The sequence below is a fragment of the Rutilus rutilus genome (genome assembly GCF_951802725.1).
Source record: "Rutilus rutilus genome assembly, chromosome: 17".
Classification (NCBI taxonomy): domain Eukaryota; kingdom Metazoa; phylum Chordata; class Actinopteri; order Cypriniformes; family Leuciscidae; genus Rutilus; species Rutilus rutilus.
Window position 1 is genome coordinate 32910981 of NC_140230.1, and position 17980 is coordinate 32928960.

The 17980-nt window shown below is 36.7% G+C and overlaps 1 protein-coding gene across 1 annotated transcript in view; it reads left to right on the forward strand.

Annotated features, from left to right (window-relative positions):
- Positions 1–1966: 1966 nt before the first annotated feature.
- cdk14 (cyclin dependent kinase 14) overlaps positions 1967–17980 on the forward strand; it is a 156253-nt gene continuing 140239 nt past the window's right edge. The window contains exons 1-2 of the mRNA XM_084435531.1: positions 1967–2278; positions 7844–7875. Coding sequence (XP_084291657.1) covers positions 2185–2278; positions 7844–7875 — 126 coding nt within the window. The 5' untranslated portion in view covers positions 1967–2184. The remainder of the gene's footprint in view (positions 2279–7843; positions 7876–17980) is intronic.

Sequence of the window (17980 nt, forward strand, 5' to 3'; positions counted from 1 at the left end):
TGCCTGGAGGAAGTAGTTTCATGTCCTAGTCGTTCCATCAGTCCGAACGGCTCCTGATCTCCATACTAAACCATGAGCTGCAACACAACCGTACACGAGAGGATGATGATGATGATGATTCATTTGCACTACGTTTAATAACTCAATTCATTTAAACGCTGAGCAGAAAATCGTTCTTCTCTCTTATTTCATGCCACCTGTTCTACAGTGCAGCGTTAACCATCGTCAAGCACATTAGTTATGCAGTTCATTCTGTGCCGTAATTAGAATAACAGTGAAATTTGTGCCCGCTACATTCATTAGACTGCAAAGGAACAAAAAATCCAGCAGGGAAATGCAAATGTTTGGGCAGACTCTGCAAAGCTCATCCATGGGAATTCGCTCTCGCTCATCAGCTGCATTTTAAAGATGCTGAGCAGAACCAGTCGCATGAAAGATTTAAGTCAACATGAAATCAACACTGACCCTATTTACTGTCTTAAAATGTTCCTGAATAATTCATCACTGCTATCCCAAAGGAAAGTGATGCTGACATTTTCAACCACCTGTGAAATAGAGACACTTCACACAACGGATGAGGTCTCGTTTTGCTCGCAGATACGTCAGATTATGGAGGTAAAAAGGGTTGTGAACTGTGTTTAACTAACAGGTCTGTAATGAGTTCCTCAGAATCTCGTTGTGCAGCAGAAATCAGCAAAGCAAGGCGTGTGATGAAGGAATGTTTATATTAGACTCGACTGTCCCGCCTCCCACATTCTCACTGCATTTCCATTCGGGTCAGAGAGAGATGTTCTCTAAACCTATGCTTATAACACACACACAATCAATGACACATTCATGGGTGTATATGAAACCATATACTGGTCGTATTTCACTTCATAAATAAAATTGAATAAAGAAATTACATTGACATTATCATGACAATTTTTTACTATTATCGTGTCAAAATGTCTTTAAATCTGTTAAGTAACCTGTAAAATGTTTTTTGTTTTTTTAAATGTAATACTTCACTAATAAAACAATGTGGCGGTACTATAGTACAGTGTTGATGTCAAACGGTGATACTGTGGTATATCAAATGGTAAGGAATTTAATATACAGTACCGGTCAAAAGTTTGGAAGTCTCTTATGCTCATCAAGCCTGCATTTATTTTTTATTTTTTTATACTTTTATTCAGCACGGATGTGATAAATTGATCAAAAGTGATCGTAAAGATTTATATTATTAGAAAAGATTAATATTTTGAATAAATGCTGTTCTTTTTAACGTTTTATTCATTAGTGAATCCTGAAGGTTCCAAAAAAGAAAAGAAAAAAAGAAATTAAGCAGCACAACTGTTTCCAACATTGATAATAAATCAGCATATTAGAATGATTTCTGAAGGATCATATGACACTGAAGACTGGAGTAATGATGCTGAAAATTCAGCTTTGACGTCACAGAAATAAATTATATTTTAAGTATATTAAACTAGAAAACCATTATTTAAAATTGTAATATTTCACAATATTTTTTTTATGTATTTTTTATCATATAAATGCAGGCTTGATAAGCACAAGAGATGACTTTCAAAAACATTAAAAATAGTGTTTTTAACCTTTTGACTGGTACTGTATGTAATAGTAGCCTACTAAATGACAATATTAAAACAACATTAAAGAGAACTTGATTATAAAACGCATTTTAGTACATTTATTTAATCATTTTTATCTTTTCCTGTTTGAATTATGAATTATAGAATGAACGGAATATTTGGGTCCTTCAAAGCAATTTACGAACTATACAAATGTAAATGTCTAATGTCCTGAAGACGCCTGGCTCTTATTATAAGGCAAGGCGGAGCTCTACAGATGATGGACAGTTAATGCAGCCAGTAAAAGACGAGACATCCGTTCGACGGCCAATAGCTGGCTCGCGGGGGCGGGGCTAACGCAGGGTTTTATCCGCACTCTCGCCAAGCGAAAGGAGAGAATCCCCAAAAATGACATCCACATTTCCAGAGGAAAACCGCGGCGTTTAGAGACGTTGTCCTGAAGTTTCCCTCGCCTCGTCACATTACTGCGGATTACATTGTCTCCAGATATGTAGTCATTAGACTTTGGAAATGCTTATTTAATACAGAAGGACAGTGTTTGCACACAACTGTTATTTACGCGTCTAATTTACTCCCTGATTTCAAACTCATGTGTGATTTAATGCCAGCGGCTCAACCTGCCGAAAAAATCGGCAAAATGAAGAAATTAAGAAGAACTTTGTCGGAGAGCTTCAGTCGCATCGGTGAGTGTCCATCATCCATCGCTTTTATTGTACACGAGCTCATTATTTCTGCAGGACAGTCCTCGGAAAGTTTGTTTTCACTGTAAATGACAGTTTTTATGCTTTAAGCGACGCGTTTGTACGGTAAACGAAACTGAACTGTGCATGTGAAGTGCAGATGTTGCATGATTGTTCATGATGCGGCTGAGCTCTTCACAAACCAGCAGAATAGAAAAGGGCTGTGGAATAGACATCTCCTCGTGGACTTTTAATCTGCAGATGCACCAGTATCTGATTGTTTGTGATCTTCTGTCAGAGGTTCACATGTGATCAATGTGTGTGATCGATCATTGTGATCTCATAAACTCTTGTCATCATTGCTTTCCTGCATTGTGATTCATTGTCAGTGTCTGAAACGTCTGAAACCTTCATCTGTAAAGGTCTTTGATTGTGCGTAAGAATCATAAGATCTCATTACTTGAGCAGATCAAATGGAGACTTTTGCTTTACATCAATGTCCTGTTATCTGTTACTTATTTATGTGTATTCCCTGATTTCATCAAAACCTTGTGGACAGATAGTATTGAAGCTTTTGGTTTATAATAATTTGACATTTATCTGATATTATAATGAAAATCCTAAACTAAAAAACTGTCAATCCTCATAAGAATGAGGAAAAGCTATGATGCATCAACATGTTTTTATTTTTTTATATTTGATCTTTGGTCTCTCTTAGACAACGGAACATGAAGGTTCAGTCTTTTGATCATCAGATGTTTCACCTTATGTGTCACATTTTCAATATGAGCTCAAATAGAGACTTGAGCAATGCTACTTTTATGGCTTATTGTATGTCACCGGTTGCGAAGAGGCCGTGAGCACTCTCTAGGGCACTAAGCTGGTCCCTTTGCGGTTTGATTTGAGATTCTGATTGTCTTCTGTCAGTGTCATAAAGGCTGTTCTGTTAAAGATGCTGCCTTGGGGCTTTTATATCGTAAAGACGCTGACTTCACCAGTCATGTGTCTCATCATGGTTGTGCTACGTTCATCTGTTCTGTTAGGAGTTATTCATATGGGCCCCGCTCCAAAATCTAGTTAATCAGGCTGCCTGCGGAGACAACTTCTTTTGCAACATTCACAAAGAAGGCAATAATTAGTTGAAGTGGTTTGTACATGTGGGCGAACCTCAAAATGATCCATGTCGCATTTCACCTCAAAATTAAAATAAATTACGTTTTCTCATAAAGTTATGCCTTATGAGATAAGCCTTATACTTTACATTTTAACTATGAGTCATTCAATTAATCATTCACTTTTTAAATGAATGAATGAATGAATGATTATTTATTTAAACATTTCTTATCAAACATTTTTATATATACAATAAGTAAAGTGTTTATATATATATATATGCATGCATATACAGTGCTGATCAGAATTATTTGCCCCCTTGGTAGATATGATTAAAGATGGCTGTAAAAATATAAATCTGCATTGTTTATCCTTTTGATATATATATATATATATTTTTTTTTTAAACCCAATAATCTAACCTTTTATTGAAGTAAAAGAATTGAAACTTGGGGGGAAAATCACATTATGAAATAAATCTTTTTCTCCAAACCACATTGGGAAAAATTATTTGCCCCCTTTTATTAAATACTTTTTGCAACCTCCTTTTTCCAAGAGAACAGCTCTGAGTTTTCTCCTATAATGCCTGATGAGTTTGGAGAACACCTGACAAGAGATCAGAGATCATTCCTCCATACAGAACCTCTCCAGATTCTTCAGATATCCATGTTGGCGCTTCTTCTCTTCAGTTCAGCCCACTCCTCTTCTATAGGGTTCAGGTCAGGGACTGGGATGGCCATTGCAGATGCTTGGTTTGTTTTTGGATCACTGTCCTCTTGGAAGATCCAGACATGGCCCGTTATAAGATTTCTAGCAGAGGTTGTCAGGTTTAGATTTTTTTATCTGCAGGTATTTGATCGAATCCATGATGCCATGTATCTGAACAAGATGTCCAGGACCTCTGACAGAATATTAGGCCCACAGCATTAAAGATACAGCAGAGTATTTCATTTTACACATGAGGTACTTTTTTTTTATCCCTGTATGAACCAAACCCTAAGTGTTTGCTGCCAAAAATCTCATTTTTTTGTTTGTTTCATCTGTCCATAGAACGTTTGAAAAGTAACTGGCTCTACTGGAACTTCAAACGGGATGGGATGAAACAGCAAACACTTAAGATGGGTTTGGTGCACGCAGGGATAAAAAAGTACCCCATATGTAAAATGAAATACTCTGCCGTTTCTTTAATGTTGTGGGCCTAATTTTCCAAGAACTGATTTTTTACAGGCCGTGTTTGTCTCAGTGCGGATGTCCTTGGCATCTCTGTGTGCGTCTTGTGTTTGTATGTTTGAAGTTGGGGTGTCTCATCCGGCCCATCGCTCATTTTGCATTATTATCTTTACATCAGGCTGCCAGTCGGCTGGTTTTAGACACTCTGTTCCATCTGAAGCCCTTAGAAACGTTTTTTTTTTCTTTTGATTGTGTGGGATAGATATTTTGAGACTCAGAATGTATTTATTTTTTCTTCATTGAAGTTAATCTGTCTACCAAGACAGTGAAGCTGCTTTCATGCTGATCGTGCAGGAATGTCACAGTCACACAGGTAGCATATAATTAAATCATAACCTAGCCTATTACTTATGTTTTTCCTTGTTGTTTTTTCCCCCCTGAAGTGAAATCTGTAATAGTTCTGCAGTTTCTGTCTCAGTTTTCCTCTGAGAATGGTGCAATTTAATGGCCCGTCGCCTTGAAACAACAACAGTGACATGAATAAATAATTTTGCGAGGGACATGGAAGAAAGATGCTCGGCAGCGGTGCTCGTTTAACAGTGTTTAACAGTGATGCTGTTTGCTTGACTGTGCTTCAGTCAAATAAGCGAACTTATTAAGCAGCCAAATGAAGGAGATCTGTGTCTATTATCTGTGTGATGTCATGAGCGCAGATCTGAACACGTTCTTTTATATTATAAGGAAAGTTTTGTTGATCGCATAATGTTGATTACCACAATATTGTATGGTTATAAAAAGCAGACATGTGAAGCTGTTTTTTTTTTTATATTTAACCCTCTAGTGTTCTTCTTTCATTTTTGAATGGAATTTTTTTATTTATCATTTATTAAAAAAAATTATATGTTTTTTACTTCATCGGAATGGTACGAAACTTGGTAAAGGTTTTAACACACACACACACACACACACACACACATACACACACACACACACACACACACACACACACACATTCAAAATCATGGACATAATTTAAAAAGGTTAAATGGTCCTGAAAAATAGTCACACTTGTGCTGCTCACACACACACACACACACACACACACACACACACACACACACACACACACACAGACACACACACACACACACACACACACACACACACACACACACACACACACACACACACACACACACACACACAAAATCATGGACATGATTTAAAAAGGTTAAATGGTCCTAAAAAATAGTCACACTTGTGCTGCTCACACACACACACACACACACACACACACACACACACACACACACACACACACACACACACACACACACACAGACACACACAGACACACACAGACACACACACACACACACACACACACACACACACACACACACACACAAAATCATGGACATGATTTAAAAAGGTTAAATGGTCCTAAAAAATAGTCACACTTGTGCTCCACACACACACACACACACACACACACACACACACACACACACACACACACACACACACACACACACACACACACACACACATACAAAATCATGGACATGATTTAAAAAGGTTAAATGGTCCTGAAAAATAGTCACACTTGTGCTGCTCACACACACACACACACAATCATGGACATGATTTAAAAAGGTTAAATGGTCCTGAAAAATCTTACTAAAAGCTCTTTTTTTTTATATCAACCTCAAATTTGGAACACAACTTGTCTAGATTTATGGCTTTGATTTTCTTGCAGTAGTAGAGTAAAACGTGTTTTGGGAAATCTATATTTCATTTGCAAATTTTTCCTAACAATAAACCTAAAATTTTATAACTTCTACAAGTTCACTTTTTTCACCAATCTGCCAAGTGTCTTTGGCTAAACTTAAGTCTGTGCTGCAAAGCATTAGTACTTTTTCAACATTCTTTAGTGTGTGTAATGTTGCTGTTTGAGCATGAAAAAGGTCTGCAAAGTTACAAGTCCACTCCATAGGGAGTTATTCTCTATATCAGTGTCACTGTTTCTGAACTCCCTGAAACGCGTCCATTGTAGTCTTGATTTTTCTTCCGGGAATGAACATGTCACAATATTCCTTATTTAAATTATGAAAATAAATGGGAGGGGCCTGGTTGAGTTAGTTAGTAGTGTATTGAGCCTCGTGGTTAAGGGGCGGGACATTTCACAAATACGCTCAAAGCGCTTGACCAATCACAACACACTGGTCCAGCCGACCAATCAGAGCACATTGAGCTTTTCTGAAGGAGGGGCTTCATAGAGACAGAAACTAAACAGAGCATTACTGACAGACTGGGTAGAGAGGAGCTGTAACAATGGAGAATATGTGAAAAATAATGTGTTTATTGAACATTCAAGCATGAAAACATGTTCTAGTAGAGCCCAAAAACGAAATCAAGGGCATAATAGTTCCCCTTTAAACAAATTATTCGATTTCTTTAAATGTTTATTGCAGTGCAAGTGTTTTGCGTCATAGACTGTAGAGTTATTTTCTGTGGTTCTCAACAGTATCTCAAACTCTTTTACATCTCAGTATGGGCATAATCATAAATTGGTTTATTGACTGTAGATCAATTCTCCCCATGTGCTAGACACAACAGAGATCTTTACCACAACAGTTAAAAAGATAAAACTACCGTCATCCAGTATTTACAAGTACATATAGTCTCATTAGATCTGAGAGGAAAGCTTTATTACCAACAATCCATTCTCTGCTCCCAGTGGCCATTTCATCCCAAACGATCTCCAGTTTCTGTTTCCTTCATTGAATGGTGTTATAAAAGTCGATGTTTGCTATGAGAGTATCGGTTTAAATGTTCACCCTTCAATAGATAAAACCATTTCTCTGTGGTTTCCAGGCTTTATTGGAGTTGTTAGCAGATGCTGATGTGGTTTATACGTGTGGTTGAATCTCACAAAACAGGACACATTTCACCCCCAAATCAAAAGAAATGATATATATTTTTATGAAGTGAAGCATATTGTAATAAAGAGGCTTCAAACAAGGCTTCATTTTCTTTATGGAAAATATATTTTCTAATTTCTTTGGGATTAAATGTAATGTGGACTTCGCCCTTTTCTCTTAATGACCTACGGCTGTGGCTGGAAAACTATTTCAACCAATTACAGCCTTTCTTATTGGTTTTTCATTTGTATGTGCAGAATGCATTAAAGAGCCACTTTTTGATTATGTCATTCTTTTATTCACTGTTCAATAGTCAGTAAAATGAAAGTCTGATATTACTTTTCTTTCTGTCCCCCTCAAGCCTTCAAGAAAGAAGACAGCGGCTTTGACGAGGTAAGCGAAAATACTACCATTTGACTTTCATAACCCTTGGGAGTGTTGGAAGACACAGTTAATGTAACTGTCGTGAGATGTTATATGACGTGTTTGGTGTAGTTGTGTGCTGTCTGTAGCTTAATGGATTTCACTGCGCTTTGACTGCCATTGGAGTAGTGCATGCTGGGATGTGCTGTTTGGATGTTGCTATTTGAGGCGGTGGTGTAGGTCTCTGGGGTTGAAGTGTCAGTTGTGATCATTTGAGAGATGCTTCATTGTTCTCCGTTTCTTCAATGTGCCGAGGCACCAACCCATCCGTACGTTATTCCATTGGCTTTGGAAACAGGCCCTCGAGTGATATTGGAGGGAACATTGAACAGGAACTTGAATGCATTTGAGCCCCTTTTTCACTGTTACAGCCATTACTGATTGTGTTTACTGGTGATTTTTCCAGAGTATTATTTTAAAGACATTGACATACGATTATGTAGGTTTTCTATATTCTGAAAAGACGAACTTTAAAACCAAATTTCTCAAAATGATAACCATTTTGTATTCAGGCAGCTTTGTTTTAGTGCTACACGTCCCATTGCAATACATAAATTGTTTGAATGTTGATTATTTTCATGTTTTTTTTTCAAGTTAATTTGCAAATCTGCATTTCTGTGGCTCATACTAGCAATGCCAAGCTCACTGGTTTGATTCCTAGGAAATGCATGAACTGATAAAATGCAAACCTTGGATGCAATGTAAGACGCTTTAGATAAAATCATCTACTGAATGCATAAACTGTATGCAAATATAATTTGACCTTCAAGTGGCATGTCACATTGGTTCCAAACAGAGACACCATCATTTCTACCAAACGGCCGTTGTAGCTGAGCGTTTTAGCTAATACTTCAGCCTGAATATGGCCGTTAAATGGAATTTGATGTGGATGTAAACAATCACTGTTTCACTCTTCAGGAAGTCAAAGTACCGATGACTCTGACATTAAAGGGTTAGTTCACCCAAAAATGAAAATTCTGTCAGTAATTACTCACCCTCATGTTGTTCCAACCCCGTAAGACCTTCGTTCATCTTCGGAACACAAATTAAGATATTTTTGATGAAACTCCTCCATAGACTTCTAGGTGACCGAAACTTGCTGGCCCAGAAAATGTATTAAAGACATTGTTAAAATAGTCCAAGTGACTACAGTGGCTCAATCTTAAGTATATCAAGCGACGAGAATACTTTTTGTGCGCAAAAACAAACAAAAATAACGACTTTATTCCACTATTCATTTCCTTCTATCTGGGCCTCGAGTTAGTTTACGTAGTGTTTTTGCGCAGCGCGTCTGTGTTGTACGTCACACGCATCACACACATGACCAGCGTCGGCCAATAGTGAGCCTACGTGGTGACGTGCAACATAGACGCGCTACGCTTAAACACTACGTAAACTAACTCGAGGCCCAGATAGAAGGAAATGAATAGTGGAATAAAGTCGTTATTTTTGTTTGTTTTTGCGCACAAAAAGTATTCTCGTCGCTTGATATACTTAAGATTGAGCCACTGTAGTCACTTGGACTATATTAACGATGTCTTTCATACATTTTCTGGGCCAGCAAGTTTTGGTCACCTAGAAGTCTATGGAGGAGTGTAAGTAAGATGGTGAGTAATTACTGACAGATTTTCATTTTTGGGTGAACTAACCCTTTAAAGTCGTCATGAAACGGAACTTGTGATCGCCTTTTTCCCCCTATTGTGACGTATATCCAAGTGGAACGGCTTCTCGAACAAGAAAAAATTTAGGGCGGTGCTTGATTTTGTCCATTGGGAATTGATTGGATGGTTGTGGTTTGCTATTGGTGGATCTCACGTGAGTGACAGGTTGCCCCGCCCTCATGCCATTAAACGCATCATCAGAGAAGAGAAAAGATGAGCTGCAAGAGGGAGGGGAAGTTATTTTGATTTAAGATTACGAGGCACATCAATAAAAAAAAAAAAAATGATGTGCACGGATAAATCACGTATAATAAATGCAGCAATATTCCATGAAAACTAAGAATCGTCAATTTTGATTTCATGGTGACTTTAAACACCAGAAACTATCTGGACATCAACAAATGACAAACTTGATCTTGAACTGGAGCATGTGAGATCTTTATATAACCCTGAGCGCTGGTGCTCGGGTGTCTTGGATCGCTGCATCTCTTGTCTTTTCCCTGCCGTGGTCAGCCGTCACATCTGGTTAGGCCTGGACGAGCGAGTGTGTGTGTTTCTGCGTTCCTCCCTAGAGACCCACAGGAAGCCCGTCACTTTCTCATCGACAGGCTCTCTCTTTACAGCCCCCGTATCCATTTAACAACATGCTTTACGCATGCATAAAAAATACAGCGGATGCAAAACAACAACCTTGACTGAATAAATGTAAAATTCAACAGTTCGCAGAGGTTTGCAGATGTCTAGTTGGGCTTTTTTCCTACGTGTCATGTTACGAGACGCTCCGTCAGCTGAACGAGGCCTCGTTGCGCTGCATGTTTAATGCTTGGAGTCTCTGAAACTAATGAGTGAGTCGACATAGAGGGAGGAGTTTTTGCTTTTACTAGTTCAAAATATTCATTATTAGTCATGTTCGCGAAGGGCGTTACTGTTGCTCATACTTGAACAAAAAGCCCTCTTGACATTCACAACCCATTCTACTTCTGAAACCTGACATGAAACAGGATCTTCAGTGAGACTAAAGTAGGATGGGATGGATTTTATCCAGCAGGATTTGATTGGACTTGAAAAGCGGGTGTTTAGAGGGACTGATGAGGTCAGCAGAACAAGGCGGACCAAGTCATTTATAAACATTTGAAAGAAAGATTATGCAAAAGAACTCTTGTTTTTATTTGGGATAACATAAAGAATCATGCACAATAGGAACTTGTGCTAAGAAAGATCTTATATGCATAGTGGCAGCAAGTTTTGAAAATGTAAAAATTTTAATTTAAAAATATAAAATGTAGCAATGTTATTTTCTTCAATTTATGACATTTGAAGCCATTTATTTATTTATATAATATGTAACAAATAAAAATATATAATATAAATTCTATAACTTATTATATATATAAAAAAAATTAAATAAAAATTATATATATATATATTATTATTATTATTATTATTATTATTTTTTCATATATAATAAGTTATAGAATTTATATTTAATATTTATTTATTTAAGAAGGAAAATGTATTATTCCGCAAAATTCTGCAGCAGTATTTCTTGGAATCGTTTCTTGGCAATATCCATTACTGGTGATTATTTTTAGCTTGTTTGTCTATGAAAATGATGTCTCCGCGCAGTTTGTTGAAATGATAAGATTTGTAGCGTTCAAAAGCGTTCTCTTCATGGGAACTGGTTGGGTCCGTTGGCTATAAATGGTCGCCGCCGCTGGGGAAACATGTAAAGAATCTCAGAAGGAAAGGGACTGTTTCCTGTTCAGCATGAAGTGTGTGTCTGAGAAAGCAGAAAGTATTTGACCTCCCTAGAAATGTCCTGATTCTCTCTCTCTCTGTGTGTGTGTGTGTGTGTGTGTGCGTGAGTCTGGTGGATGCGTCTTCACTCTTCATGTATAACTAGATGACAGTTTTTCCACGAACCCCTGCTGTTCTCTCTGATTTTGGCCTTTTGAGGCACAGCGCTGGATGCATGTGGGTGTTTCTTTTAAACTAAGGAGACTTTTGTTTATTCAACGTACACTGTAAAAAAAATGTGTAAGTTGTAAATAAAACAGATTATTGAAGTATGTTTTACAAGTCGTTCGTTTTCAAAAATGTACAAATTTCTCTGTCATTATTTGTGAACATTTCTAGCAGTTTCTTAGTGAAAATAGTTTCAAAGTAAATCCTAAACCATTTTTTGTCAGTGTATATCAGGAATATGTAATGCTTAGTTGCTACTTTTCAAATCCCCTTCGTCTGTTGATTGTATTGCTTTACTCTTGTCCCAGAGCCAAAGAAGTCAAGGAAGATATAATTTGCGAACAGAATATTATATTGCATTTCCAATCAAGATGTTATTTCGCCATGTTATTTATTGTGAAATTAACCTTAGTAAGATGCAGGAGTCTTTTTTTATTCCAAAAATGTTTAATAGGTCATTTCCACCATCGTCATTATTATCACAATATAATATCTAAAAAAAAATACAGAACGTGATATATATCTGTCCGCTGTTGGACATTGCTAGTTGATAAATTAGTGAAAGTTTGAAGAGTATTTATTCTCAGGGGTCGTCAGTGTCCCTAGTTGAAGAAACGGTTGGTTTAGTGTGTTTGTTTATGCATGGATCTTACCGTCAGAGCCGGACAGTAACGGAGTACATTTACGTGAGTACAGTACTTAAGTACAATTTTGAGGGATCTATACTTTACTCGAGTATCATTTTTGGGGAGTACTCATGACTTTCCTCAAGTACATTTGAGAGGCAAATATTGTACTCTTTACTCCACTACATTTCTATCCATAACCGTGAGTACACGTTACTACTTATAAAAAAAATAAAGGAAATAAGAAAAATCTCGGAAACCCTCAATTTGTTGTTTCCCTCTCAAACGTGATTGGATTGTGCAGGCGCCACTGATTGGGACAGCCTATCAGCAATCACCTTCAGCTTTCCGCCAAAGTCAACTCCATGGTCAGATTTAGATAAGAGACGAAACCATGGACGAAACAATGGATGAAGACGCAGCAGGTCCATCCCGGGAATGTGCCAACCCGTGGCCCCACCTCGCCAGACTATTTCAATTTTCTGAACAAGTTAATGATAGTTTTAGCTTCAAGTGTTTGCTGTGTTTACCAATGTAAGCACTGTGGCAGTAGTAATGCAATATTTAGAAAATGTACTCTTGTACTCTTGATACTCAAGTACTTTTAAAAACAAGTACTTCAGTACTTTTACTTAAGTAGACATCTGACTGTAGTACTTTTACTTGTACTTGAGTAAAATTTAGCAAGGGGTATCTGTACTTTTACTCAAGTAATGAAGCTGTGTACTCTGTCCTGCCTCTGCTTACCGTTACCGTTGTCTCAACAGGATTTTGACTTGCACATGCACAATTTCATTGCATTCTGTGTGTGTGAAGGACATTAATGTGTCAATCTCACAAAAACGTTTATTGTTCATATTTCACAGCAGATCTTCTTTTCATCTTTATTTCACAGCAGAAGTCATAATGCATTATTTAATTAGTAAAGCATTAATGCATTGCGGTATTTGTTGCACTGCCTTGTATTTTTTGCATGTAAATATATAAGGAATGACTATCAAACAGAATTGTGAGAATTAAAAATCACAAAAGTAGAATGTACTTTCACATGACATTAATGTTTTATTGTCATGAAAATAATGCTGCTATAATGTAAAAAGGAAAATCATGATTCTCAAAAATAGGATTATCTTCTTTAAGCGAAATGTGTTGCATGAGCTGGATGAGATTCTCGCTGACAGAAGATCTCATTGTTTCCTGTGTGATTCGACTTGCAGGCGAGTCGTATGAATGAGCTGAGTATCTTGTGTGTTGAAGTGTGCATCTCGACAGCACTCAGATTTATTTATAGCTCGATGCCACATCATCAACATCTACTGGACTCGTTTCAGAGTGACCCGCCAGTCCACAGTCATACGGAGTCTCTTAATGACTTCACAAAGGTCAAGTCTGATCAGTCTCACAGGTGACCTCTATGTCAGATGTGCTCATCTGAACACCATACTGTATCTGATCTTGCTGGTAGCATTGATAATCTTTACATCTGATGAAGAAGAGCTGCACGATTAATCGTTAAAAGATCGCTTGTGTCTATTAAACCTTTGACAAAATCACACAATTCAGATCTGCGTTTGCATTGCCGCTGACCCAGAGAGGGCAGTTGTCATGTATCGGTATGAAACAGCCTTTTCTACATCAACATTATAAAAGTTTATAGTTCGTATATGAACACTGATGTCTACGGAAGCGGTCAAAATACAGTAAATCATCTTTTGAAAGTAACTTGGGGCTTCAAATTACGATTGTATCAATTACATTGTTACACCAGTAGGTGGCGACAAGTGACTGTTAAAAAACGTATTTGTCATTGAATCAATCATTCAAGAGATTCGTTCGAAAAACGCTGATTCATCCGGTAATGAAACAAGTGAGTCATTGAATCGTTCATTCAACCGATTATTATTTTTTTTTAATTGTTATTCAGATTAATTATAATAAATAACATTTTATATAGTCTGTAGGATTGAATGTTTTGTTGTCAATTATCATTTGATACATCTTTTATAACTCATGATATAGTGATAATATTGAGGGTAAAACAGCTTAATTTGATTCAGAGGCCCAAATATATGCAATTTGGTGCAGATGCTGATATTTATATTGCCAAAAATATGAAATTCTGATAGCTTGTAATTGTAAATCAGTGAGATCTTTATAACAGTTTAGCAGAATTCTTACATACAATGCATATAAATATCAGTCGTCACCATATATCTGCCAATAATATGTTTTCGTTTGAAGATATTGAAATGCTTAATTTTTATGATCAAAGCTCTGTAGTTTTAAAACCTATAATGCAATGTTATACAATGATGATTGAGAGATGAACAAAGAAACCTTCCTCAGAAGCCTGATGGATCATATCTGATACTTATATTTGAAAAAAAATATGTATGGATAATCAAGTTGCTTTTATCTTGAATTTTTACTATCAATATCAAATTTATTGTTACATTTACTTTAGAAAAATCAGTAAAGATTTTACAGTAAAAAGACACATGAACCATGACCTTTTACAATTATACTAAAGGACTTTTACTTGCTAAAAAGTATAAAATATCAATCAGACAGAAGGCATGTTGTAGATTGTATGCAACAGGTTTTTCAGCTGCTTTGATCATGTTGATCATTTAGAGACCGTAGAAATATGCGTACCAAATATGATACAGTAGCTTGAATAGCTAATTTTTTTTTTTTTTGTGCGGTACTGAAGGTCAACTTTCTGAATCTTCATTCAGCTCTTTTCCATACAACGACATTTCACAACCATGACTGTCAAGCTCCAAAAATACCCATAACACTCATGCACTGTATTCCAACTCTTCTGAAGTCTCATGATGTCGATTCCAGTCTGTTTCTCAGACAAAGCAGCATAATGTGACTTTTGAAGACTTGAAACAGTCAAATATACTATTGTTATGATAATTTTATGAGGTCTTTTTTGGGATAAGAATCTTCAAAACAAGTTCTAATTTTGAGCTCCTTTTCTTTTAAAAAAACACCAAAAAACGACAGAAATGTGATGAAGCAGAGATTCTGTCCTCCACATCAGCTAATTTGTCTTCTTCCAGCCCCCCGCTGCGCTCCCAGACTGCTAATGGAGACCCTGCCGCACCGGGACACGGGTGAATTTTAAATAACTTTCTGGGATCGAGTGGTTCACAGCTGAAGGAATGCTGGGCCCTCAAAATGGCGTGAAGCCCCGGAGGGATTCGGTGCCTTCAGTTAGAATGTGTTTATTGTGAGACTTGAAATGCTTGTCATTGTGAGCGCGCTTGAGAGGAAAGAGCTGCACGCTTGTGCGTTTGGCTATGATGCCTGTTTTAATGTCTTCTCGTCTGTGGAGAAGGATTACGCTCCTTTAGATTCAAATTTACTTTTTCCCATTTAGCAGACGTGACTTAAAAAAAGGAGGAATACATCAAGCCATTTATTTTAAGGAGACAATAACATGAGAAGTGCTAGGAATACAGGGAGGAAGAAATATTTAAAAGCATAGAATAACACTTATATTCATATGTGGGATTTATTTTCAGTAAATTGCATTCACTGGAATTCAACGGTTCACTGGAATGACACATTTATAATGAATTATTTTCTTCTATTGTAAGTCACTTAGAAAAAAAAGATGCATAAATAAATTTAAATGTAATTTATATATATATATATATATATATAATAATTCAAATTACATTTAAATTTATTTATGCATTTAGCACACTTACTGTATATAGTAATATATAGTAATATATAGTAATATACTTATATAAATATACATATATATGTATGTATATATATGGTCATTAGACTAACTGAAGTGGATATAATAATGCAATTTAAGCTCTACACATCAAAATATATTAGCAGAATTACATTTACATTTATGTATGCAATTAGCAGATGCTTTTATCAACAGTGACTTACAGTGGAGGAAATGAATTCATTATAAATTCCTGTGAACTCTTTTTATTTTTGGATCCAGTCGTCAGGCTCACAGCTGTAAAATTCCTGAATGCATGATTGACTGAAGGTGTCACAAAAGAAATTGTAATTTTCTAATCATAAATTCCGGCCTCCTGTCTCTTCCTGTCTTTTCTCCGTGTGCAAGAAGTTCATTATTTATTCTCGGCTGAATTAGAGTCTGGCACGTTCTCCACTTTCATTTGTTTGGTGTCAGCATGTGGAATTAATTTAATAAATGTCGTCTTTCATCATGTTAAAGGCTCCCCAGTTATTTGTGGAATGGGCTTGTTGTTGCCACCACAAATCATCTATTTTTATTTATTTTTATTTGAGGGAAAAGCTTCAGCCTTAATTTCAAGACAAACATCTCGTATTTTCGTCTTTGCAATCTTATATAAATCTTATAATCCAGTATTCGCAAATGAATCCTTAACATAAGTGGATCAAAGTCTGTGGCGACTATTAAGGACTTTCTGTGTTCTGTTGTATTTTTGTTATGGGGTGAACATTGATTTCATAAGCTCGTGCTCGATCGGCCCAAAGTCCGGCATCCGACTAGCGCGGAAGGTCTTAACGTGTTACTGTCCTTTTCTCGAGGCAAAGTATTTTTTGATTAAATGCAATACATTTGAATATGGATTCTCTCGTTATTTCATCTGACTCCATAAATGAAAAGGTTTTAATGATATCTGTGCATCATTAAATGTGAGCAAATGTTTGACTATTCTTTTTAACTCTTTAATGAAAATAATGTCAAAGTCAGTTAGAATAATCAAATGTAACAATTTATTATGTCAGGTAAATGTATCATGCCAATTTCAGAATCAATTCAAAGATAATCGATACAAAACATCAAATGCTCTGGAATAGAGAGAAGATGCAAACCCAACATTAAAGGAGTCATAACCTAGTATTACATTGGATACCTACTGCTGTATTATAGTCTTTCAGGCCCTTCTAAAAAAGAAAAGTGGAAAAAAAATAAACACAGACCTACTTTTACCCTTATTTCTGAAGGCATTATTGTCTCGCGAGATCAATGCGATGTTTTGGCTGTCGTGGACGCTCTATATGGCTCTGCACGCCAGTTGAAAGGGTTGTTGGGACAGCGTCATTAAAAATGAATTTCATCCACTGGTCCCTGATAGTTTCGTCCGATTTTGGGAGATAAAACACACTTACATGTTTTTTATGGCAATCAACCACAGAGCAAGTCCGGTGTGCACTCGGTTTCTCCATCTTTCTCGACTGAACTGAATATGAGGGGGAGAGGGGAAGGGGGGCTTCCTGCTGCAGTGTCCATATATGGTATATCCTACTACCTCATGACGTCAAGAGGGAGCTGAAATCAAAATCTCGTATTTGAGTGCGCGTGCACGCGCGCTGGTTTATTTACCCTGAGGTAAACAAACGCTTCACTTTTAAATATCGGCTTCCCGGCCAGTGTATAATCGTTAGTCGATCATAACATACATTGATTCTCGTGGAAAAGTGAAAATTGCAGGTTATGACTCCTTTAAGAAATACATGAGGCTGAGAGGTCTCACTCTAATCTGAGGTACAGAAAGGCCCCGAATCCCCTGCTGCATTTCATTATCAGGACCTCTTTCACTTGGAAACATCTTTTAACAATGGAAATTTGCATTCAGAAGTTACACCTTTTGGGGGGGGTAGGAGACCATTTGTCTAGAGACCACCTTCCTTTGTGTGTCAGTTATCCATAAACTCTTAAAAATCTTATTACCTTTTGTTTTACTTATTTGGAAATGGTACCAGTCGCAATGAGACATTTCAAATGATACTAAATATGTATAATACTCAATGTTAATCATTCACATTAAGTCCTTGGTGATCTTCGCA